Source organism: Heterodontus francisci, chromosome 35 (genome assembly GCF_036365525.1).
Source record: "Heterodontus francisci isolate sHetFra1 chromosome 35, sHetFra1.hap1, whole genome shotgun sequence".
NCBI classification, from domain to species: domain Eukaryota; kingdom Metazoa; phylum Chordata; class Chondrichthyes; order Heterodontiformes; family Heterodontidae; genus Heterodontus; species Heterodontus francisci.
This window is the reverse complement of record NC_090405.1, coordinates 52,715,664-52,738,118: the sequence shown is the minus strand read 5'-3', so window position 1 is coordinate 52,738,118 and position 22,455 is coordinate 52,715,664. Positions and strand designations below refer to the sequence as shown.

The following is a 22,455-nucleotide window of genomic DNA, read 5'->3' as shown; positions in this document are numbered from 1 at the left end:
CCCGGTCTGTCTCTACCTGTCCCGAGTCTGTCTCTACCTGTCCAGGGTCTGTCTCTACCTGTCCCGAGTCTGTCTCTACCTGTCCCGGTCTGTCTCTACCTGTCCCGTGTCTGTCTCTACCTGTCCCGAGTCTGTCTTTACCTGTCCCGAGTCTGTCCCTACCTGTCCCGGTCTGTCTTTACCTGTCCCAAGTCTGTCTTTACCTGTCCCGAGTCTGTCACTACCTGTCCCGGTCTGTCTCTACCTGTCCCGAGTCTGTCTCTAGCTGTCCCGAATCTGTCTCTGTCTGTCCGGGTCTGTCGCCACCTGTCCCGAGTCTGTCTCTACCTGTCCCAGTCTGTCTCTACCTGTCCGGGGTCTGTCCCTACCTGTCCCGGTCTGTCTCTACCTGTCCCGGGTCTGTCTCTACCTGTCCCGGTCTGTCTCTACCTGTCCGGGGTCTGTCCCTACCTGTCCCGAGTCTGTCTCTACCTGTCCCGAATCTGTCCCTACCTGTCCCGGTCTCATCTCTACCTGTCCGGGCTCTGTCTCTACCTGTCCGGGCTCTGTCTCTACCTGTCCCGGTCTGTCTCTACCTGTCCAGGGTCTGTCCCTACCTGTCCGGGGTCTGTCCCTACCTGTCCCGGTCTCATCTCTACCTGTCCGGGGTCTGTCTCTACCTGTCCCGGTCTGTCTCTACCTGTCCGGGGTCTGTCCCTACCTGTCCTGGTCTGTCTCTACCTGTCCGTGGTCTGTCCCTACCTGTCCCGGTCTGTCTCTACCTGTCCGGGGTCTGTCTCTACCTGTCCCGGTCTGTCTCTACCTGTCCGGGGTCTGTTCCTACCTGTCCCGAGTCTGTCTCTACCTGTCCCGAATCTGTCTCTGTCTGTCCGGGTCTGTCTCCACCTGTCCCCAGTCTGTCTCTACTTGTCCCGGTCTGTCTCTACCTGTCCGGGGTCTGTCCCTACCTGTCCCGGTCTCATCTCTACCTGTCCGGGGTCTGTCTCTACCTGTCCCGGTCTGTCTCTACCTGTCCGGGGTCTGTCCCTGCCTGTCCCGAGTCTGTCTCTACCTGTCCCGAGTCTGTCTCTGTCTGTCCGGGTCTGTCTTCACCTGTCCCGAGTCTGTCTCTACCTGTCCCGAGTCTGTCTCTGTCTGTCCGGGTCTGTCTCTACCTGTCCCGAGTCTGTCTCTACCTGTCCCGAGTCTGTCTCTACCTGTCCGTGGTCTGTCCCTACCTGTCCCGGTCTGTCTCTACCTGTCCAGGGTCTGTCTCTACCTGTCCGGGGTCTGTCTCTACCTGTCCCGGTCTGTCTCTACCTGTCCGGGGTCTGTTCCTACCTGTCCCGAGTCTGTCTCTACCTGTCCCGAATCTGTCTCTGTCTGTCCGGGTCTGTCTCCACCTGTCCCGAGTCTGTCTCTACCTGTCCCGGTCTGTCTCTACCTGTCCGGGGTCTGTCCCTACCTGTCCCGGTCTCATCTCTACCTGTCCGGGTTCTGTCTCTACCTGTCCCGGTCTGTCTCTACCTGTCCAGGGTCTGTCCCTACCTGTCCCGAGTCTGTCTCGACCTGTCCCGAGTCTGTCTCTGTCTGTCCGGGTCTGTCTTCACCTGTCCCGAGTCTGTCTCTACCTGTCCCGCGTCTGTCTCTACCTGTCCGGGGTCTGTCTCTACCTGTCCCGAGTCTGTCTCTACCTGTCCCGAGTCTGTCTCTACCTGTCCGGGGTCTGTCCCTACCTGTCCCGAGTCTGTCTCTACCTGTCCCGAGTCTGTCTCTACCTGTCCCGAGTCTGTCTCTACTTGTCCCGAGTCTGTCTCTGTCTGTCCAAGTTTGTCTCCACCTGTCCCAGTCTGTCCCTACCTGTCCCGAGTCTGTCTCTACCTGTCCCGAGTCTGTCTCTACCTGTCCCGAGTCTGTCTCTACTTGTCCCGAGTCTGTCTCTGTCTGTCCAGGTCTGTCTCCATCTGTCCCGGTCTGTCCCTACCTGTCCCGAATCTGTCTCTACCTGTCCCGAGTCTGTCTCTACATGTCCCGAGTCTGTCTCTGTCTGTCCAGGTCTGTCTCCACCTGTCCCAGTCTGTCCCTACCTGTCCCGAGTCTGTCTCTACCTGTCCCGAGTCTGTCTCTACCTGTCCCGAGTCTGTCTCTACTTGTCCCGAGTCTGTCTCTGTCTGTCCAGGTCTGTCTCCACCTGTCCCGGTCTGTCCCTACCTGTCCCGAATCTGTCTCTACCTGTCCCGAGACTGTCTCTGTCTGTCCGGGTCTGTCTCCATCTGTCCCGAGTCTGTCTCTACCTGTCCCGGGTCTGTCTCTACCTGTCCGGGGTCTCTCCCTGCCTGTAGCGGGTCTGTCCCTAACCTATCTGGGGTCGGTTCCTATCTGTTAAGGTCTCTCCTGGGTCTGTCCTTACCTGTCCGGGGTCTTTCCCTCCCTGTCTCAGGTCTGTTCCTAGTGTCCCGGGTCAGTCCTGGGACGTTGTGCTTAGACTGATATTCAGTTGGTTTTCAAACCAGGAAGAACTCTTCTCTCTCGCCTTGTTTCCTGACTCAACAGAGGAAGGACATGATGGACTCTGACTCATTGCTTTATAAAAGGGTTAAAGACAGTAGCAGGGATTATTTAACCTAGCTCCGGGACACGTCTCTGAAGTGGAAAGCACTTTGTTTTATTTATTGATATTTGTCAAAAATGCAAAGTGTCCCAATATTGTGTGAAAGTGACTAGCACGGGATTTACAGACTGTCTGTGATCAGTATAGATTCTGCCATGAAATTCCTGCTGTAAAGACTGTTGGGGTTTAAACCCTCACCTCCTCTCCCTAAACCTGGACTCAGTACTCTCCACAGCCCAGGGACAGAGGGGTGCTCACTGGAGTCTGGCACTGGACACTGCGGCGAGTATGTTAATTCTCCAGCACAGGTAATATGTCTCTGTCTGTCTGTGCAGGCGTCTGTATGTGTGTCTGTTTGTGGATGTGACCGGATGTTTATCTTTGGGTGTGTCTCTGTGTGTTTCTGTCTGTGTGTGTTTCTGGGTTTGCCTGTGTCTCTGTGTGATTCTATCTGTGTGTGTTTATGGGTGTGCCTGCGTATGTGTGTTTCTGTCTGTGTGTGTTTCTGCCTGTGTCTGTGTCTATGTGTGTTTCTATCTGTGTGTGTTTCTGGGTGTGCTTTGTTTCTGTCTGTGTGTTTCTGCCTGTGTGTGTGTCTATGTGTGTTTCTGTCTCTGTGTTTCTGGGTGTGCCTGTGTGTGTTTCTGTCTGTGTGTGCTCCTGCCTATGTCTGTGTCTATGTGTGTTTCTGACTGTTTCTGTGTGTGTTTCTGTGTCTGTCTGTCTGTGTTTCTGGGTGTGCCTGTGTGTGTCTGTGCCCTGTATGTTTCCGTCTGTGTGTGCCTGTGTGTGTTTGTGTCCATAAGTGTTTCTGTGTGTATTGTGTGCGATTCTGCTTGTGTGTTTCTGTGTGTGTGTGTGTGTGTGTGTGTTTGGTTACCTATGATCTTTAGATTTCTGCTTTTCCTCTGTGTCCCTGACTAGGATTCTGAACAGCTCAGAGTGAGAGCTCTAACTGTACAGACACATTGCGGAGGCAACAGGAGCTGCTGTATTATTGATTATCATTGAAAATTATTTTTTACTGTCCTCACCTGCAATCTGTAGAGAAGAGCAGGTTTGTCAGTGGCTGGAAAAAGAAAGATAGGTTAATATTTCAACTGTGGAACTGCACCAAGAGATGAAGGAGATTCATGGACATCTGTGCTGATCCAGCGTCCGCACCCTGAACACTGACCCTTTCTCTATTCACACACTGACTGCCCCCCAATGAGTGTTCTGGCACAATTGTTTCATTGACTTGTGATTTGCAGCTGGTTTTGTGCTTGGCTCCAATTCCATGTCCAGCTCGTAATTCACAATTTCAATCCTGGCTCAGCACATCCTGCAGAATCCCTGGGGAAATAGCCTCAGTCTATAGGGGATACTGCCTCAGTCTGTGGGGAAAATGCCTCAGTCTGTAGGGAAACTCCTCAGTCTGTAGGGGATACTGTCTCAGTCTGTCGGGGATACTGCCTCAGTCTGTGAGGAAACTGGCTCAGTCAGTGGGGAAACTGCCTCAGTCTGTAGGGGATACTGCCTCAGTCTGTAGGGGATACTGCCTCAGTCTGTGGGGAAACTGCCTCAATCTGTATGGGATACTGCCTCAATCTGTGGGGAAACTGCCTCACTCTGTAGGGAAACTGGTTCAGTCAGTGGGGAAACTGCCTCAGTCTGTGGGGAAACTGCCTCAGTCTGTAGGGGATACTGCCTCAGTCTGTGGGGAAACTGCTTCAGTCAGTGGGGAAACTGCCTCAGTCTGTGGGGAAACTGCCTCAGTCTGCGGGGAAACTGCCACAGTCTGTAGGGGATACTGCGTCAGTCAGTGGGGAAACTGCCTCAGTCATGCGGAAACTGCCTCAGTCTGTGGGGAAACTGCCTCAGTCTGTGGGGAAACTGCCTCAGTCTGTAAGGGATACTGCCTCAGTCAGTGGGGAAACTGCCTCCGTCAGCAGGGAAACTCCTCAGTCTATAGGGGAAACTGCCTCAGTCTGTGGGGAAACTGCCTCAGTCTGTAGGGGATACTGCCTCAGTCTGTGGGGAAACTGCCTCAATCTGTGGGGAAATTGCCTCAGTCTGTAGGGGATACTGCCTCAGTCTGTGGGGAAACTGCCTCAGTCTGTGAGTAAACTGGCTCAGTCAGTGGGGAAACTGCCTCAGTCTGTAGGGGATACTGCCTCAGTCTGTGGGGAAACTGCCTCAGTCTGCAGGGAAACTCCTCAGTCTGCAGGGAAACTCCTCAGTCTGCGGGGAAACTCCTCAGTCTGTGGGGAAACTGCCTCAATCTGTGGGGAAACTGCCTCAATCTGTGGGGAAATTGCCTCAGTCTGTAGGGGATACTGCCTCAGTCTGTGAGGAAACTGGCTCAGTCTGTAGGGGATACTGCCTCAGTCTGTGGGGAAACTGCCTCAGTCTGTAGGGAAACTCCTCAGTCTATAGGTGATACTGCCTCAGTCTGTGGGGAAACTGCCTCAGTCTGTGGGGAAACTGGCTCAGTCAGTGGGGAAACTGCCTCACTCTGTAGGGAAACCGGTTCAGTCAGTGGGGAAACTGCCTCAGTCTGTAGGGCTTACTGCCTCAGTCTATGGGGGATACTGCCTCAGTCTGTGGGGAAACTGCCTCAGTCAGTAGGGAAACTGCCTCAGTCTGAGGGGAAGCTGCCTCAGTCTGTGGGGAAGCTGCCTCAGTCTGTGGGGAAACTGCCTCAGTCTATAGGGGATAGTGCCTCAGTCTGTGGGGAAACTGCCTCAGTCTGTGGGGAAACTGGCTCAGTCTGTGGGGAAACTGGCTCAGTCTGTGGGGAAACAGCCTCAGTCTGTAGGGGATACTGCCTCAGTCTGTGGGGAAACTGCCTCAGTCTGTAAGGGATACTGCCTCAGTCTGTAAGGGATACTGCCTCAGTCTGTGGGGAAACTCATCAGTCTATAGGGGAAACTGGCTCAGTCAGTGGGGAAACTGCCTCAGTCTGTGGGGATACTGCCTCAGTCTGTGGGGAAATAGCCTCAGTCTGTGGGGATACTGCCTCAGTCTGTGGGGAAATAGCCTCAGTCTGTGGGGAAACTGCCTCAGTCTGTGGGGAAATTCCTCAGTCTGTGGGGAAACTGCCTCAGTCTGTGGGGAAACTGCCTCAGTCTGTAGGGAAACTCCTCAGTCTATAGGGGATACTGCCTCAGTCTGTAGGGGAAACTGCCTCAGTCTGTAGGGGATACTGCCTCAGTCTGTGGGGAAACTGCCTCAGTCTGTAGGGAAACTCCTCAGTCTATAGGGGATACTGCCTCAGTCTGTGGGGAAACTGCCTCAGTCTGTGGGGAAACTGCCTCAGTCTGTAGGGAAACTCCTCAGTCGATGGGGGATACTGCCTCAGTCTGTGGGGAAACTGCCTCAGTCAGTAGGGGATACTGCCTCAGTCTGTGGGGAAACTGCCTCAGTCTGCAGGGAAACTCCTCAGTCTATAGGGGATACTGTCTCAGTCTGTAGGGGATACTGCCTCAGTCTGTGAGGAAACTGGCTCAGTCAGTGGGGAAACTGCCTCAGTCTGTAGGGGATACTGCCTCAGTCTGTAGGGGATACTGCCTCAGTCTGTGGGGAAACTGCCTCAATCTGTATGGGATACTGCCTCAGTCTGTGGGGAAACTGCCTCACTCTGTAGGGAAACTGGTTCAGTCAGTGGGGAAACTGCCTCAGTCTGTGGGGAAACTGCCTCAGTCTGTAGGGGATACTGCCTCAGTCTGTGGGGACACTGCTTCAGTCAGTGGGGAAACTGCCTCAGTCTGTGGGGAAACTGCCTCAGTCTGCGGGGAAACTGCCACAGTCTGTAGGGGATACTGCGTCAGTCAGTGGGGAAACTGCCTCAGTCATGGGGAAACTGCCTCAGTCTGTGGGGAAACTGCCTCAGTCTGTGGGGAAACTGCCTCAGTCTGTAAGGGATACTGCCTCAGTCAGTGGGGAAACTGCCTCCGTCAGCAGGGAAACTCCTCAGTCTATAGGGGAAACTGCCTCAGTCTGTGGGGAAACTGCCTCAGTCTGTAGGGGATACTGCCTCAGTCTGTGAGTAAACTGGCTCAGTCAGTGGGGAAACTGCCTCAGTCTGCAGGGGATACTGCCTCAGTCTGTAGGGGATACTGCCTCAGTCTGTGGGGAAACTGCCTCAATCTGTACGGGATACTGCCTCAGTCTGTGGGGAAACTGCCTCACTCTGTAGGGAAACAGGTTCAGTCAGTGGGGAAACTGCCTCAGTCTGTGGGGAAACTGCCTCAGTCTGTAGGGGATACTGCCTCAGTCTGTGGGGAAACTGCTTCAGTCAGTGGGGAAACTGCCTCAGTCTGTGGGGAAACTGCCTCAGTCTGCGGGGAAACTGCCACAGTCTGTAGGGGATACTGCGTCAGTCAGTGGGGAAACTGCCTCAGTCATGGGGAAACTGCCTCAGTCTGTGGGGAAACTGCCTCAGTCTGTGGGGAAACTGCCTCAGTCTGTAGGGGATACTGCCTCAGTCTGTGGGGATACTGCCTCAATCTGTGGGGAAATTGCCTCAGTCTGTAGGGGATACTGCCTCAGTCTGTGAGTAAACTGGCTCAGTCAGTGGGGAAACTGCCTCAGTCTGTAGGGAAACTCCTCAGTCTATAGGGGATACTGCCTCAGTCTGTAGGGGAAACTGCCTCAGTCTGTAGGGGATACTGCCTCAGTCTGTGGGGAAACTGCCTCAGTCTGTAGGGAAACTCCTCAGTCTATAGGGGATACTGCCTCAGTCTGTGGGGAAACTGCCTCAGTCTGTGGGGAAACTGCCTCAGTCTGTAGGGAAACTCGTCAGTCGATGGGGGATACTGCCTCAGTCTGTGGGGAAACTGCCTCAGTCAGTAGGGGATACTGCCTCAGTCTGTGGGGAAACTGCCTCAGTCTGCAGGGAAACTCCTCAGTCTATAGGGGATACTGTCTCAGTCTGTAGGGGATACTGCCTCAGTCTGTGAGGAAACTGGCTCAGTCAGTGGGGAAACTGCCTCAGTCTGTAGGGGATACTGACTCAGTCTGTAGGGGATACTGCCTCAGTCTGTGGGGAAACTGCCTCAATCTGTATGGGATACTGCCTCAGTCTGTGGGGAAACTGCCTCACTCTGTAGGGAAACTGGTTCAGTCAGTGGGGAAACTGCCTCAGTCTGTGGGGAAACTGCCTCAGTCTGTAGGGGATACTGCCTCAGTCTGTGGGGAAACTGCTTCAGTCAGTGGGGAAACTGCCTCAGTCTGTGGGGAAACTGCCTCAGTCTGCGGGGAAACTGCCACAGTCTGTAGGGGATACTGCGTCAGTCAGTGGGGAAACTGCCTCAGTCATGGGGAAACTGCCTCAGTCTGTGGGGAAACTGCCTCAGTCTGTGGGGAAACTGCCTCAGTCTGTAAGGGATACTGCCTCAGTCAGTGGGGAAACTGCCTCCGTCAGCAGGGAAACTCCTCAGTCTATAGGGGAAACTGCCTCAGTCTGTGGGGAAACTGCCTCAGTCTGTAGGGGATACTGCCTCAGTCTGTGGGGAAACTGCCTCAATCTGTGGGGAAATTGCCTCAGTCTGTAGGGGATACTGCCTCAGTCTGTGGGGAAACTGCCTCAGTCTGTGAGTAAACTGGCTCAGTCAGTGGGGAAACTGCCTCAGTCTGTAGGGGATACTGCCTCAGTCTGTAGGGAAACTGCCTCAGTCTGCAGGGAAACTCCTCAGTCTGCAGGGAAACTCCTCAGTCTGCGGGGAAACTCCTCAGTCTGTGGGGAAACTGCCTCAATCTGTGGGGAAACTGCCTCAATCTGTGGGGAAATTGCCTCAGTCTGTAGGGGATACTGCCTCAGTCTGTGAGGAAACTGGCTCAGTCTGTAGGGGATACTGCCTCAGTCTGTGGGGAAACTGCCTCAGTCTGTAGGGAAACTCCTCAGTCTATAGGTGATACTGCCTCAGTCTGTGGGGAAACTGCCTCAGTCTGTGGGGAAACTGGCTCAGTCAGTGGGGAAACTGCCTCACTCTGTAGGGAAACCGGTTCAGTCAGTGGGGAAACTGCCTCAGTCTGTAGGGCTTACTGCCTCAGTCTATGGGGGATACTGCCTCAGTCTGTGGGGAAACTGCCTCAGTCAGTAGGGAAACTGCCTCAGTCTGAGGGGAAGCTGCCTCAGTCTGTGGGGAAGCTGCCTCAGTCTGTGGGGAAACTGCCTCAGTCTATAGGGGATAGTGCCTCAGTCTGTGGGGAAACTGCCTCAGTCTGTGGGGAAACTGGCTCAGTCTGTGGGGAAACTGGCTCAGTCTGTGGGGAAACAGCCTCAGTCTGTAGGGGATACTGCCTCAGTCTGTGGGGAAACTGCCTCAGTCTGTAAGGGATACTGCCTCAGTCTGTAAGGGATACTGCCTCAGTCTGTGGGGAAACTCATCAGTCTATAGGGGAAACTGGCTCAGTCAGTGGGGAAACTGCCTCAGTCTGTGGGGATACTGCCTCAGTCTGTGGGGAAATAGCCTCAGTCTGTGGGGATACTGCCTCAGTCTGTGGGGAAATAGCCTCAGTCTGTGGGGAAACTGCCTCAGTCTGTGGGGAAATTCCTCAGTCTGTGGGGAAACTGCCTCAGTCTGTGGGGAAACTGCCTCAGTCTGTAGGGAAACTCCTCAGTCTATAGGGGATACTGCCTCAGTCTGTAGGGGAAACTGCCTCAGTCTGTAGGGGATACTGCCTCAGTCTGTGGGGAAACTGCCTCAGTCTGTAGGGAAACTCCTCAGTCTATAGGGGATACTGCCTCAGTCTGTGGGGAAACTGCCTCAGTCTGTGGGGAAACTGCCTCAGTCTGTAGGGAAACTCCTCAGTCGATGGGGGATACTGCCTCAGTCTGTGGGGAAACTGCCTTAGTCAGTAGGGGATACTGCCTCAGTCTGTGGGGAAACTGCCTCAGTCTGCAGGGAAACTCCTCAGTCTATAGGGGAAACTGCCTCAGTCTGTAGGGGATACTGCCTCAGTCTGTAGGGGATACTGCCTCAGTCTGTGGGGAAACTGCCTCAATCTGTATGGGATACTGCCTCAGTCTGTGGGGAAACTGCCTCACTCTGTAGGGAAACTGGTTCAGTCAGTGGGGAAACTGCCTCAGTCTGTGGGGAAACTGCCTCAGTCTGTAGGGGATACTGCCTCAGTCTGTGGGGACACTGCTTCAGTCAGTGGGGAAACTGCCTCAGTCTGTGGGGAAACTGCCTCAGTCTGCGGGGAAACTGCCACAGTCTGTAGGGGATACTGCGTCAGTCAGTGGGGAAACTGCCTCAGTCATGGGGAAACTGCCTCAGTCTGTGGGGAAACTGCCTCAGTCTGTGGGGAAACTGCCTCAGTCTGTAAGGGATACTGCCTCAGTCAGTGGGGAAACTGCCTCCGTCAGCAGGGAAACTCCTCAGTCTATAGGGGAAACTGCCTCAGTCTGTGGGGAAACTGCCTCAGTCTGTAGGGGATACTGCCTCAGTCTGTGAGTAAACTGGCTCAGTCAGTGGGGAAACTGCCTCAGTCTGCAGGGGATACTGCCTCAGTCTGTAGGGGATACTGCCTCAGTCTGTGGGGAAACTGCCTCAATCTGTACGGGATACTGCCTCAGTCTGTGGGGAAACTGCCTCACTCTGTAGGGAAACAGGTTCAGTCAGTGGGGAAACTGCCTCAGTCTGTGGGGAAACTGCCTCAGTCTGTAGGGGATTCTGCCTCAGTCTGTGGGGAAACTGCTTCAGTCAGTGGGGAAACTGCCTCAGTCTGTGGGGAAACTGCCTCAGTCTGCGGGGAAACTGCCACAGTCTGTAGGGGATACTGCGTCAGTCAGTGGGGAAACTGCCTCAGTCATGGGGAAACTGCCTCAGTCTGTGGGGAAACTGCCTCAGTCTGTGGGGAAACTGCCTCAGTCTGTAGGGGATACTGCCTCAGTCTGTGGGGATACTGCCTCAATCTGTGGGGAAATTGCCTCAGTCTGTAGGGGATACTGCCTCAGTCTGTGAGTAAACTGGCTCAGTCAGTGGGGAAACTGCCTCAGTCTGTAGGGAAACTCCTCAGTCTATAGGGGATACTGCCTCAGTCTGTAGGGGAAACTGCCTCAGTCTGTAGGGGATACTGCCTCAGTCTGTGGGGAAACTGCCTCAGTCTGTAGGGAAACTCCTCAGTCTATAGGGGATACTGCCTCAGTCTGTGGGGAAACTGCCTCAGTCTGTGGGGAAACTGCCTCAGTCTGTAGGGAAACTCGTCAGTCGATGGGGGATACTGCCTCAGTCTGTGGGGAAACTGCCTCAGTCAGTAGGGGATACTGCCTCAGTCTGTGGGGAAACTGCCTCAGTCTGCAGGGAAACTCCTCAGTCTATAGGGGATACTGTCTCAGTCTGTAGGGGATACTGCCTCAGTCTGTGAGGAAACTGGCTCAGTCAGTGGGGAAACTGCCTCAGTCTGTAGGGGATACTGACTCAGTCTGTAGGGGATACTGCCTCAGTCTGTGGGGAAACTGCCTCAATCTGTATGGGATACTGCCTCAGTCTGTGGGGAAACTGCCTCACTCTGTAGGGAAACTGGTTCAGTCAGTGGGGAAACTGCCTCAGTCTGTGGGGAAACTGCCTCAGTCTGTAGGGGATACTGCCTCAGTCTGTGGGGAAACTGCTTCAGTCAGTGGGGAAACTGCCTCAGTCTGTGGGGAAACTGCCTCAGTCTGCGGGGAAACTGCCACAGTCTGTAGGGGATACTGCGTCAGTCAGTGGGGAAACTGCCTCAGTCATGGGGAAACTGCCTCAGTCTGTGGGGAAACTGCCTCAGTCTGTGGGGAAACTGCCTCAGTCTGTAGGGGATACTGCCTCAGTCTGTGGGGATACTGCCTCAATCTGTGGGGAAATTGCCTCAGTCTGTAGGGGATACTGCCTCAGTCTGTGAGTAAACTGGCTCAGTCAGTGGGGAAACTGCCTCAGTCTGTAGGGAAACTCCTCAGTCTATAGGGGATACTGCCTCAGTCTGTAGGGGAAACTGCCTCAGTCTGTAGGGGATACTGCCTCAGTCTGTGGGGAAACTGCCTCAGTCTGTAGGGAAACTCCTCAGTCTATAGGGGATACTGCCTCAGTCTGTGGGGAAACTGCCTCAGTCTGTGGGGAAACTGCCTCAGTCTGTAGGGAAACTCGTCAGTCGATGGGGGATACTGCCTCAGTCTGTGGGGAAACTGCCTCAGTCAGTAGGGGATACTGCCTCAGTCTGTGGGGAAACTGCCTCAGTCTGCAGGGAAACTCCTCAGTCTATAGGGGATACTGTCTCAGTCTGTAGGGGATACTGCCTCAGTCTGTGAGGAAACTGGCTCAGTCAGTGGGGAAACTGCCTCAGTCTGTAGGGGATACTGACTCAGTCTGTAGGGGATACTGCCTCAGTCTGTGGGGAAACTGCCTCAATCTGTATGGGATACTGCCTCAGTCTGTGGGGAAACTGCCTCACTCTGTAGGGAAACTGGTTCAGTCAGTGGGGAAACTGCCTCAGTCTGTGGGGAAACTGCCTCAGTCTGTAGGGGATACTGCCTCAGTCTGTGGGGAAACTGCTTCAGTCAGTGGGGAAACTGCCTCAGTCTGTGGGGAAACTGCCTCAGTCTGCGGGGAAACTGCCACAGTCTGTAGGGGATACTGCGTCAGTCAGTGGGGAAACTGCCTCAGTCATGGGGAAACTGCCTCAGTCTGTGGGGAAACTGCCTCAGTCTGTGGGGAAACTGCCTCAGTCTGTAGGGGATACTGCCTCAGTCTGTGGGGATACTGCCTCAATCTGTGGGGAAATTGCCTCAGTCTGTAGGGGATACTGCCTCAGTCTGTGAGTAAACTGGCTCAGTCAGTGGGGAAACTGCCTCAGTCTGTAGGGAAACTCCTCAGTCTATAGGGGATACTGCCTCAGTCTGTAGGGGAAACTGCCTCAGTCTGTAGGGGATACTGCCTCAGTCTGTGGGGAAACTGCCTCAGTCTGTAGGGAAACTCCTCAGTCTATAGGGGATACTGCCTCAGTCTGTGGGGAAACTGCCTCAGTCTGTGGGGAAACTGCCTCAGTCTGTAGGGAAACTCGTCAGTCGATGGGGGATACTGCCTCAGTCTGTGGGGAAACTGCCTCAGTCAGTAGGGGATACTGCCTCAGTCTGTGGGGAAACTGCCTCAGTCTGCAGGGAAACTCCTCAGTCTATAGGGGATACTGTCTCAGTCTGTAGGGGATACTGCCTCAGTCTGTGAGGAAACTGGCTCAGTCAGTGGGGAAACTGCCTCAGTCTGTAGGGGATACTGACTCAGTCTGTAGGGGATACTGCCTCAGTCTGTGGGGAAACTGCCTCAATCTGTATGGGATACTGCCTCAGTCTGTGGGGAAACTGCCTCACTCTGTAGGGAAACTGGTTCAGTCAGTGGGGAAACTGCCTCAGTCTGTGGGGAAACTGCCTCAGTCTGTAGGGGATACTGCCTCAGTCTGTGGGGAAACTGCTTCAGTCAGTGGGGAAACTGCCTCAGTCTGTGGGGAAACTGCCTCAGTCTGCGGGGAAACTGCCACAGTCTGTAGGGGATACTGCGTCAGTCAGTGGGGAAACTGCCTCAGTCATGGGGAAACTGCCTCAGTCTGTGGGGAAACTGCCTCAGTCTGTGGGGAAACTGCCTCAGTCTGTAAGGGATACTGCCTCAGTCAGTGGGGAAACTGCCTCCGTCAGCAGGGAAACTCCTCAGTCTATAGGGGAAACTGCCTCAGTCTGTGGGGAAACTGCCTCAGTCTGTAGGGGATACTGCCTCAGTCTGTGGGGAAACTGCCTCAATCTGTGGGGAAATTGCCTCAGTCTGTAGGGGATACTGCCTCAGTCTGTGAGTAAACTGGCTCAGTCAGTGGTGAAACTGCCTCAGTCTGCAGGGGAAACTGCCTCAGTCTGCAGGGGAAACTGCCTCAGTCTGCAGGGGATACTGCCTCAGTCTGTAGGGGATACTGCCTCAGTCTGTGGGGAAACTGCCTCAGTCTGTGGGGAAACTGCCTCAGTCTGCGGGGAAACTGCCACAGTCTGTAGGGGATACTGCGTCAGTCAGTGGGGAAACTGCCTCAGTCATGGGGAAACTGCCTCAGTCTGTGGGGAAACTGCCTCAGTCTGTGGGGAAACTGCCTCAGTCTGTAGGGGATACTGCCTCTGTCTGTGGGGAAACTGCCTCAATCTGTGGGGAAATTGCCTCAGTCTGTAGGGGATACTGCCTCCGTCTGTGAGTAAACTGGCTCAGTCAGTGGGGAAACTGCCTCAGTCTGTAGGGGATACTGCCTCAGTCTGTGGGGAAACTGCCTCAGTCTGCAGGGAAACTCCTCAGTCTGCAGGGAAACTCCTCAGTCTGTGGGGAAACTCCTCAGTCTGTGGGGAAACTGCCTCAATCTGTGGGGAAACTGCCTCATTCTGTGGGGAAATTGCCTGTCTGTAGGGGATACTGCCTCAGTCTGTGAGGAAACTGGCTCAGTCTGTAGGGGATACTGCCTCAGTCTGTGGGGAAACTGCCTCAGTCTGTAGGGAAACTCCTCAGTCTATAGGTGATACTGCCTCAGTCTGTGGGGAAACTGCCTCAGTCTTTGGGGAAACTGGCTCAGTCAGTGGGGAAACTGCCTCACTCTGTAGGGAAACCGGTTCAGTCAGTGGGGAAACTGCCTCAGTCTGTAGGGCTTACTGCCTCAGTCTGTGGGGGATACTGCCTCAGTCTGTGGGGAAACTGCCTCAGTCAGTGGAGAAACTGCCTCAGTCTGAGGGGAAGCTGCCTCAGTCTGTGGGGAAGCTGCCTCAGTCTGTGGGGAAACTGCCTCAGTCGATAGGGGATAGTGCCTCAGTCTGTGGGGAAACTGCCTCAGTCTGTGGGGAAACTGGCTCAGTCTGTGGGGAAACAGCCTCAGTCTGTAGGGGATACTGCCTCAGTCTGTGGGGAAACTGCCTCAGTCTGTAAGGGATACTGCCTCAGTCTGTAAGGGATACTGCCTCAGTCTGTGGGGAAACATCAGTCTATAGGGGAAACTGGCTCAGTCAGTGGGGAAACTGCCTCAGTCTGTAGGGGATACTGCCTCAGTCTGTGGGGAAACTGCCTCAGTCTGTAAGGAAACTCCTCAGTCTATAGGGGATAGTGCCTCAGTCTGTGGGGAAACTGCCTCAGTCTGTGGGGAAACTGCCTCAGTCTGTAGGGGATACTGCCTCAGTCTGTGAGTAAACTGGCTCAGTCAGTGGGGAAACTGCCTCAGTCTGCAGGGGATACTGCCTCAGTCTGTAGGGGATACTGCCTCAGTCTGTGGGGAAACTGCCTCAATCTGTACGGGATACTGCCTCAGTCTGTGGGGAAACTGCCTCACTCTGTAGGGAAACAGGTTCAGTCAGTGGGGAAACTGCCTCAGTCTGTGGGGAAACTGCCTCAGTCTGTAGGGGATTCTGCCTCAGTCTGTGGGGAAACTGCTTCAGTCAGTGGGGAAACTGCCTCAGTCTGTGGGGAAACTGCCTCAGTCTGCGGGGAAACTGCCACAGTCTGTAGGGGATACTGCGTCAGTCAGTGGGGAAACTGCCTCAGTCATGGGGAAACTGCCTCAGTCTGTGGGGAAACTGCCTCAGTCTGTGGGGAAACTGCCTCAGTCTGTAGGGGATACTGCCTCAGTCTGTGGGGATACTGCCTCAATCTGTGGGGAAATTGCCTCAGTCTGTAGGGGATACTGCCTCAGTCTGTGAGTAAACTGGCTCAGTCAGTGGGGAAACTGCCTCAGTCTGTAGGGAAACTCCTCAGTCTATAGGGGATACTGCCTCAGTCTGTAGGGGAAACTGCCTCAGTCTGTAGGGGATACTGCCTCAGTCTGTGGGGAAACTGCCTCAGTCTGTAGGGAAACTCCTCAGTCTATAGGGGATACTGCCTCAGTCTGTGGGGAAACTGCCTCAGTCTGTGGGGAAACTGCCTCAGTCTGTAGGGAAACTCGTCAGTCGATGGGGGATACTGCCTCAGTCTGTGGGGAAACTGCCTCAGTCAGTAGGGGATACTGCCTCAGTCTGTGGGGAAACTGCCTCAGTCTGCAGGGAAACTCCTCAGTCTATAGGGGATACTGTCTCAGTCTGTAGGGGATACTGCCTCAGTCTGTGAGGAAACTGGCTCAGTCAGTGGGGAAACTGCCTCAGTCTGTAGGGGATACTGACTCAGTCTGTAGGGGATACTGCCTCAGTCTGTGGGGAAACTGCCTCAATCTGTATGGGATACTGCCTCAGTCTGTGGGGAAACTGCCTCACTCTGTAGGGAAACTGGTTCAGTCAGTGGGGAAACTGCCTCAGTCTGTGGGGAAACTGCCTCAGTCTGTAGGGGATACTGCCTCAGTCTGTGGGGAAACTGCTTCAGTCAGTGGGGAAACTGCCTCAGTCTGTGGGGAAACTGCCTCAGTCTGCGGGGAAACTGCCACAGTCTGTAGGGGATACTGCGTCAGTCAGTGGGGAAACTGCCTCAGTCATGGGGAAACTGCCTCAGTCTGTGGGGAAACTGCCTCAGTCTGTGGGGAAACTGCCTCAGTCTGTAGGGGATACTGCCTCAGTCTGTGGGGATACTGCCTCAATCTGTGGGGAAATTGCCTCAGTCTGTAGGGGATACTGCCTCAGTCTGTGAGTAAACTGGCTCAGTCAGTGGGGAAACTGCCTCAGTCTGTAGGGAAACTCCTCAGTCTATAGGGGATACTGCCTCAGTCTGTAGGGGAAACTGCCTCAGTCTGTAGGGGATACTGCCTCAGTCTGTGGGGAAACTGCCTCAGTCTGTAGGGAAACTCCTCAGTCTATAGGGGATACTGCCTCAGTCTGTGGGGAAACTGCCTCAGTCTGTGGGGAAACTGCCTCAGTCTGTAGGGAAACTCGTCAGTCGATGGGGGATACTGCCTCAGTCTGTGGGGAAACTGCCTCAGTCAGTAGGGGATACTGCCTCAGTCTGTGGGGAAACTGCCTCAGTCTGCAGGGAAACTCCTCAGTCTATAGGGGATACTGTCTCAGTCTGTAGGGGATACTGCCTCAGTCTGTGAGGAAACTGGCTCAGTCAGTGGGGAAACTGCCTCAGTCTGTAGGGGATACTGACTCAGTCTGTAGGGGATACTGCCTCAGTCTGTGGGGAAACTGCCTCAATCTGTATGGGATACTGCCTCAGTCTGTGGGGAAACTGCCTCACTCTGTAGGGAAACTGGTTCAGTCAGTGGGGAAACTGCCTCAGTCTGTGGGGAAACTGCCTCAGTCTGTAGGGGATACTGCCTCAGTCTGTGGGGAAACTGCTTCAGTCAGTGGGGAAACTGCCTCAGTCTGTGGGGAAACTGCCTCAGTCTGCGGGGAAACTGCCACAGTCTGTAGGGGATACTGCGTCAGTCAGTGGGGAAACTGCCTCAGTCATGGGGAAACTGCCTCAGTCTGTGGGGAAACTGCCTCAGTCTGTGGGGAAACTGCCTCAGTCTGTAGGGGATACTGCCTCAGTCTGTGGGGATACTGCCTCAATCTGTGGGGAAATTGCCTCAGTCTGTAGGGGATACTGCCTCAGTCTGTGAGTAAACTGGCTCAGTCAGTGGGGAAACTGCCTCAGTCTGTAGGGAAACTCCTCAGTCTATAGGGGATACTGCCTCAGTCTGTAGGGGAAACTGCCTCAGTCTGTAGGGGATACTGCCTCAGTCTGTGGGGAAACTGCCTCAGTCTGTAGGGAAACTCCTCAGTCTATAGGGGATACTGCCTCAGTCTGTGGGGAAACTGCCTCAGTCTGTGGGGAAACTGCCTCAGTCTGTAGGGAAACTCGTCAGTCGATGGGGGATACTGCCTCAGTCTGTGGGGAAACTGCCTCAGTCAGTAGGGGATACTGCCTCAGTCTGTGGGGAAACTGCCTCAGTCTGCAGGGAAACTCCTCAGTCTATAGGGGATACTGTCTCAGTCTGTAGGGGATACTGCCTCAGTCTGTGAGGAAACTGGCTCAGTCAGTGGGGAAACTGCCTCAGTCTGTAGGGGATACTGACTCAGTCTGTAGGGGATACTGCCTCAGTCTGTGGGGAAACTGCCTCAATCTGTATGGGATACTGCCTCAGTCTGTGGGGAAACTGCCTCACTCTGTAGGGAAACTCCTCAGTCTATAGGCGATACTGCCTTAGTCAGCAGGGAAACTGCCTCAGTCTGTGGGGAAACTGCCTCAGTCTGTAGGGGATACTGCCTCAGTCTGTGAGGAAACTGGCTCTGTCAGTGGGGAAACTGCCTCAGTCTGTAAGGGATACTGCCTCAGTCAGTGGGGAAACTGCCTCCGTCAGCAGGGAAACTCCTCAGTCTATAGGGGAAACTGCCTCAGTCTGTGGGGAAACTGCCTCAGTCTGTAGGGGATACTGCCTCAGTCTGTGGGGAAACTGCCTCAATCTGTGGGGAAATTGCCTCAGTCTGTAGGGGATACTGCCTCAGTCTGTGAGTAAACTGGCTCAGTCAGTGGGGAAACTGCCTCAGTCTGCAGGGGAAACTGCCTCAGTCTGCAGGGGAAACTGCCTCAGTCTGCAGGGGATACTGCCTCAGTCTGTAGGGGATACTGCCTCAGTCTGTGGGGAAACTGCCTCAATCTGTACGGGATACTGCCTCAGTCTGTGGGGAAACTGCCTCACTCTGTAGGGAAACTGGTTCAGTCAGTGGGGAAACTGCCTCAGTCTGTGGGGAAACTGCCTCAGTCTGTAGGGGATACTGCCTCAGTCTGTGGGGAAACTGCTTCAGTCAGTGGGGAAACTGCCTCAGTCTGTGGGGAAACTGCCTCAGTCTGCGGGGAAACTGCCACAGTCTGTAGGGGATACTGCGTCAGTCAGTGGGGAAACTGCCTCAGTCATGGGGAAACTGCCTCAGTCTGTGGGGAAACTGCCTCAGTCTGTGGGGAAACTGCCTCAGTCTGTAGGGGATACTGCCTCAGTCTGTGGGGAAACTGCCTCAATCTGTGGGGAAATTGCCTCAGTCTGTAGGGGATACTGCCTCCGTCTGTGAGTAAACTGGCTCAGTCAGTGGGGAAACTGCCTCAGTCTGTAGGGGATACTGCCTCAGTCTGTGGGGAAACTGCCTCAGTCTGCAGGGAAACTCCTCAGTCTGCAGGGAAACTCCTCAGTCTGTGGGGAAACTCCTCAGTCTGTGGGGAAACTGCCTCAATCTGTGGGGAAACTGCCTCATTCTGTGGGGAAATTGCCTGTCTGTAGGGGATACTGCCTCAGTCTGTGAGGAAACTGGCTCAGTCTGTAGGGGATACTGCCTCAGTCTGTGGGGAAACTGCCTCAGTCTGTAGGGAAACTCCTCAGTCTATAGGTGATACTGCCTCAGTCTGTGGGGAAACTGCCTCAGTCTTTGGGGAAACTGGCTCAGTCAGTGGGGAAACTGCCTCACTCTGTAGGGAAACCGGTTCAGTCAGTGGGGAAACTGCCTCAGTCTGTAGGGCTTACTGCCTCAGTCTGTGGGGGATACTGCCTCAGTCTGTGGGGAAACTGCCTCAGTCAGTGGAGAAACTGCCTCAGTCTGAGGGGAAGCTGCCTCAGTCTGTGGGGAAGCTGCCTCAGTCTGTGGGGAAACTGCCTCAGTCGATAGGGGATAGTGCCTCAGTCTGTGGGGAAACTGCCTCAGTCTGTGGGGAAACTGGCTCAGTCTGTGGGGAAACAGCCTCAGTCTGTAGGGGATACTGCCTCAGTCTGTGGGGAAACTGCCTCAGTCTGTAAGGGATACTGCCTCAGTCTGTAAGGGATACTGCCTCAGTCTGTGGGGAAACATCAGTCTATAGGGGAAACTGGCTCAGTCAGTGGGGAAACTGCCTCAGTCTGTAGGGGATACTGCCTCAGTCTGTGGGGAAACTGCCTCAGTCTGTAAGGAAACTCCTCAGTCTATAGGGGATAGTGCCTCAGTCTGTGGGGAAACTGCCTCAGTCTGTGGGGAAACTGGCTCAGTCAGTGGGGAAACTGCCTCAGTCTGTAGGGGATACTGCCTCAGTCTGTGGGGAAACTGCCTCAGTCTGTCGGGGATACTGCCTCAGTCTGTGGGGAAACTGCCTCAGTCTGTGGGGAAATTGCCTCAGTCTGCAGGGGATACTGCCTCAGTCTGTGGGGGAACTGCCTCAGTCTGTAGGGGATACTGCCTCAGTCTGTGGGGAAACTGCCTCAATCTGTGGGGAAATTGCCTCAGTCTGTAGGGGATACTGCCTCAGTCTGTGAGGAAACTGGTTCAGTCAGTGGGGAAACTGCCTCAGTCAGTGGGGAAACTGCCTCAGTCAGTGGGGAAACTGCCTCAGTCTGTGGGGAAATTGCCTCAGTCTGTGGGGGAATTGCCTCAGTCTATAGGGGGTACTGCCTCAGTCTGTGGGGAAAATGCCTCAGTCTGTAAGCAAACTCCTCAGTCTATAGGGGATACTGCCTCAGTCTGTGGGGAAACTGCCTCAGTCTGTAGGGGATACTGCCTCAGTCTGTGGGGAAAATGCCTCAGTCTGTGGGGAAACTGCCTCAGTCTGTAGGGGATACTGCCTCAGTCTGTGGGGAAACTGCCTCAGTCTGTAGGGGATACTGCCTCAGTCTGTGGGGAAACTGCCTCAGTTTGTGAGGAAACTGGCTCTGTCAGTGGGGAAACTGCCTCAGTCTGTAGAGGATACTGCCTCAGTCTGTGGGGAAACTGCCTCAGTCTGTAGGGGATACTGCCTCAGTCTGTGGGGAAACTGTCTCACTCTGTAGGGAAACTCCTCAGTCTGTGGGGAAACTGCCTCACTCTGCAGGGAAACTGGCTCAGTCAGTGGGGAAACTTCCTCAGTCTGTGGGGAAACTGCCTCAGTCTGTAGGGGATACTGCCTCAGTCTGTGGGGAAACTGCCTCAGTCTGTAGGGGATACTGCCTCAGTCTGTGAGGAAACTGGCTCTGTCAGTGGGGAAACTGCCTCAGTCTGTAGGGGATACTGCCTCAGTCTGTGGGGAAACTGCCTCACTCTGTAGGGAAACTCCTCAGTCTATAGGGGATACTGCCTCAGTCTGTGGGGAAACTGCCTCAGTCTGTAGGGGATACTGCCTCAGTCTGTGGGGAAACTGCCTCAGTCTGTAGGGAAACCCCTCAGTCTGTGGGGAAACTGCCTCATTCTGTAGATAATACTGCCTCAGTCTGTGGGGATACATCCTCGGTCTGTGGGGAAACTGCCTCAGTCTATAGGGGATACTGCCTCAGTCTGTGGGGATACTGCCTCACTCTGAAGGGGATACTGCCTCAGTCTGTAGGGGATACTGCCTCAGTCTATAGGGGATACTGCCTCAGTCTGTGGGGAAACTGCCTCAGTCTGTAGGGGATACTGCCTCAGTCTGTGGGGAAACTGCCTCACTCTGTAGGGAAACTCCTCAGTCTATAGGCGATACTGCCTTAGTCAGCAGGGAAACTGCCTCAGTCTGTGGGGAAACTGCCTCAGTCTGTAGGGGATACTGCCTCAGTCTGTGAGGAAACTGGCTCTGTCAGTGGGGAAACTGCCTCAGTCTGTAGGGGATACTGCCTCAGTCTGTGGGGAAACTGCCTCACTCTGTAGGGAAACTCCTCAGTCTCTCGGGGATACTGCCTCAGTCTGTGGGGAAACTGCCTCAGTCTGTAGGGGATACTGCCTCAGTCTGTGGGGAAACTGCCTCAGTCTGTAGGGAAACTCCTCAGTCTGTAGGGAAACTCCTCAGTCTATAGGTGATACTGCCTCAGTCTGTGGGGAAACTGCCTCAGTCTGGAGGGGATACTGCCTCAGTCTGTGGGGAAACTGCCTCAGTTTGTAGGGAAACTCCTCAGTCTGTAGGGAAACTCCTCAGTCTGTGGGGAAACTGCCTCAGTCTGTAGGGGATACTGCCTCAGTCTGTGAGGAAACTGGCTCTGTCAGTGGGGAAACTGCCTCAGTCTGTAGGATATACTGCCTCAGTCTGTGGGGAAACTGCCTCACTCTGTAGGGAAACCCCTCAGTCTATAGGGGATACTGCCTCAGTCTGTGGGGAAACTGCCTCACTCTGTAGGGGATACTGCCAGTCTGTGGGGATACTGCCTCTGTCTGTAGGGGATACTGCCTCAGTCTGTAGGGGATACTGCCTCAGTCTGTAGGGGATACTGCCACAGTCTGTGAGGAAACTGGCTCTGTCAGTGGGGAAACTGCCTCAGTCTGTAGGGGATACTGCCTCAGTCTGTGGGGAAACTGCCTCACTCTGTAGGGAAACTCCTCAGTCTCTCGGGGATACTGCCTCAGTCTGTGGGGAAACTGCCTCAGTCTGTGGGGAAATTGCCTCAGTCTGTGGGGGATACTGTCTCAGTCTGTGAGGAAACTGTCTCAGTCAGTAGGGAAACTGCCTCAGTCTGTGGGGAAACTGCCTCAGTCTGTAGGGGAAACTGCCTCTGTCAGTGGGGAAACTGCCTCAGTCTGTAGGGGATACTGCCTCAGTCTGTGGGGAAACTGCCTCACTCTGTAGGGGATACTGCCTCAGTCTGTGGGGAAACTGCCTCAATCTGTGGGGAAATTGCCTCAGTCTGTAGGGGATACTGCCTCAGTCTGTGAGGAAACTGGCTCAGTCAGTGGGGAAACTGCCTCAGTCAGTGGGGAAACTGCCTCAGTCAGTGGGGAAACTGCCTCAGTCTGTGGGGAAATTGCCTCAGTCTGTGGGGGAATTGCCTCAGTCTATAGGGGGTACTGCCTCAGTCTGTAAGGAAACTCCTCAGTCTATAGGGGATACTGCCTCAGTCTGTGGGGAAACTGCCTCAGTCTGTAGGGGATACTGCCTCAGTGTGTGGGGAAACTCCTCAGTCTGTGGGGAAACTGCCTCAGTCTGTAGGGGATACTGCCTCAGTCTGTGAGGAAACTGGCTCTGTCAGTGGGGAAACTGCCTCAGTCTGTAGAGGATACTGCCTCAGTCTGTGGGGAAACTGCCTCAGTCTGTAGGGGATACTGC

General features: G+C 54.4%; 1 protein-coding gene across 11 annotated transcripts in view; it reads left to right on the top strand.

The window, feature by feature from the left end:
* The window catches only part of adamtsl5 (ADAMTS like 5), an 89,397-nt gene that overhangs the window by 17,245 nt on the left and 49,697 nt on the right, over positions 1 to 22,455 (top strand). For 2 of the 11 annotated variants that reach the window (XM_068015613.1, XM_068015615.1), the window contains exon 2: positions 2,738 to 2,898. The exons of 5 other annotated variants lie outside the window; for them this stretch is intronic. In XM_068015613.1, the coding sequence (XP_067871714.1) occupies positions 2,879 to 2,898 (20 nt within the window). In that variant the 5' untranslated portion in view covers positions 2,738 to 2,878. Of the gene's footprint in view, positions 1 to 1,620; positions 2,899 to 22,455 lie in introns of those variants that run through there. 4 more of the 11 variants (XM_068015616.1, XM_068015622.1, XM_068015614.1 and 1 more) reach the window with 3 other exon arrangements.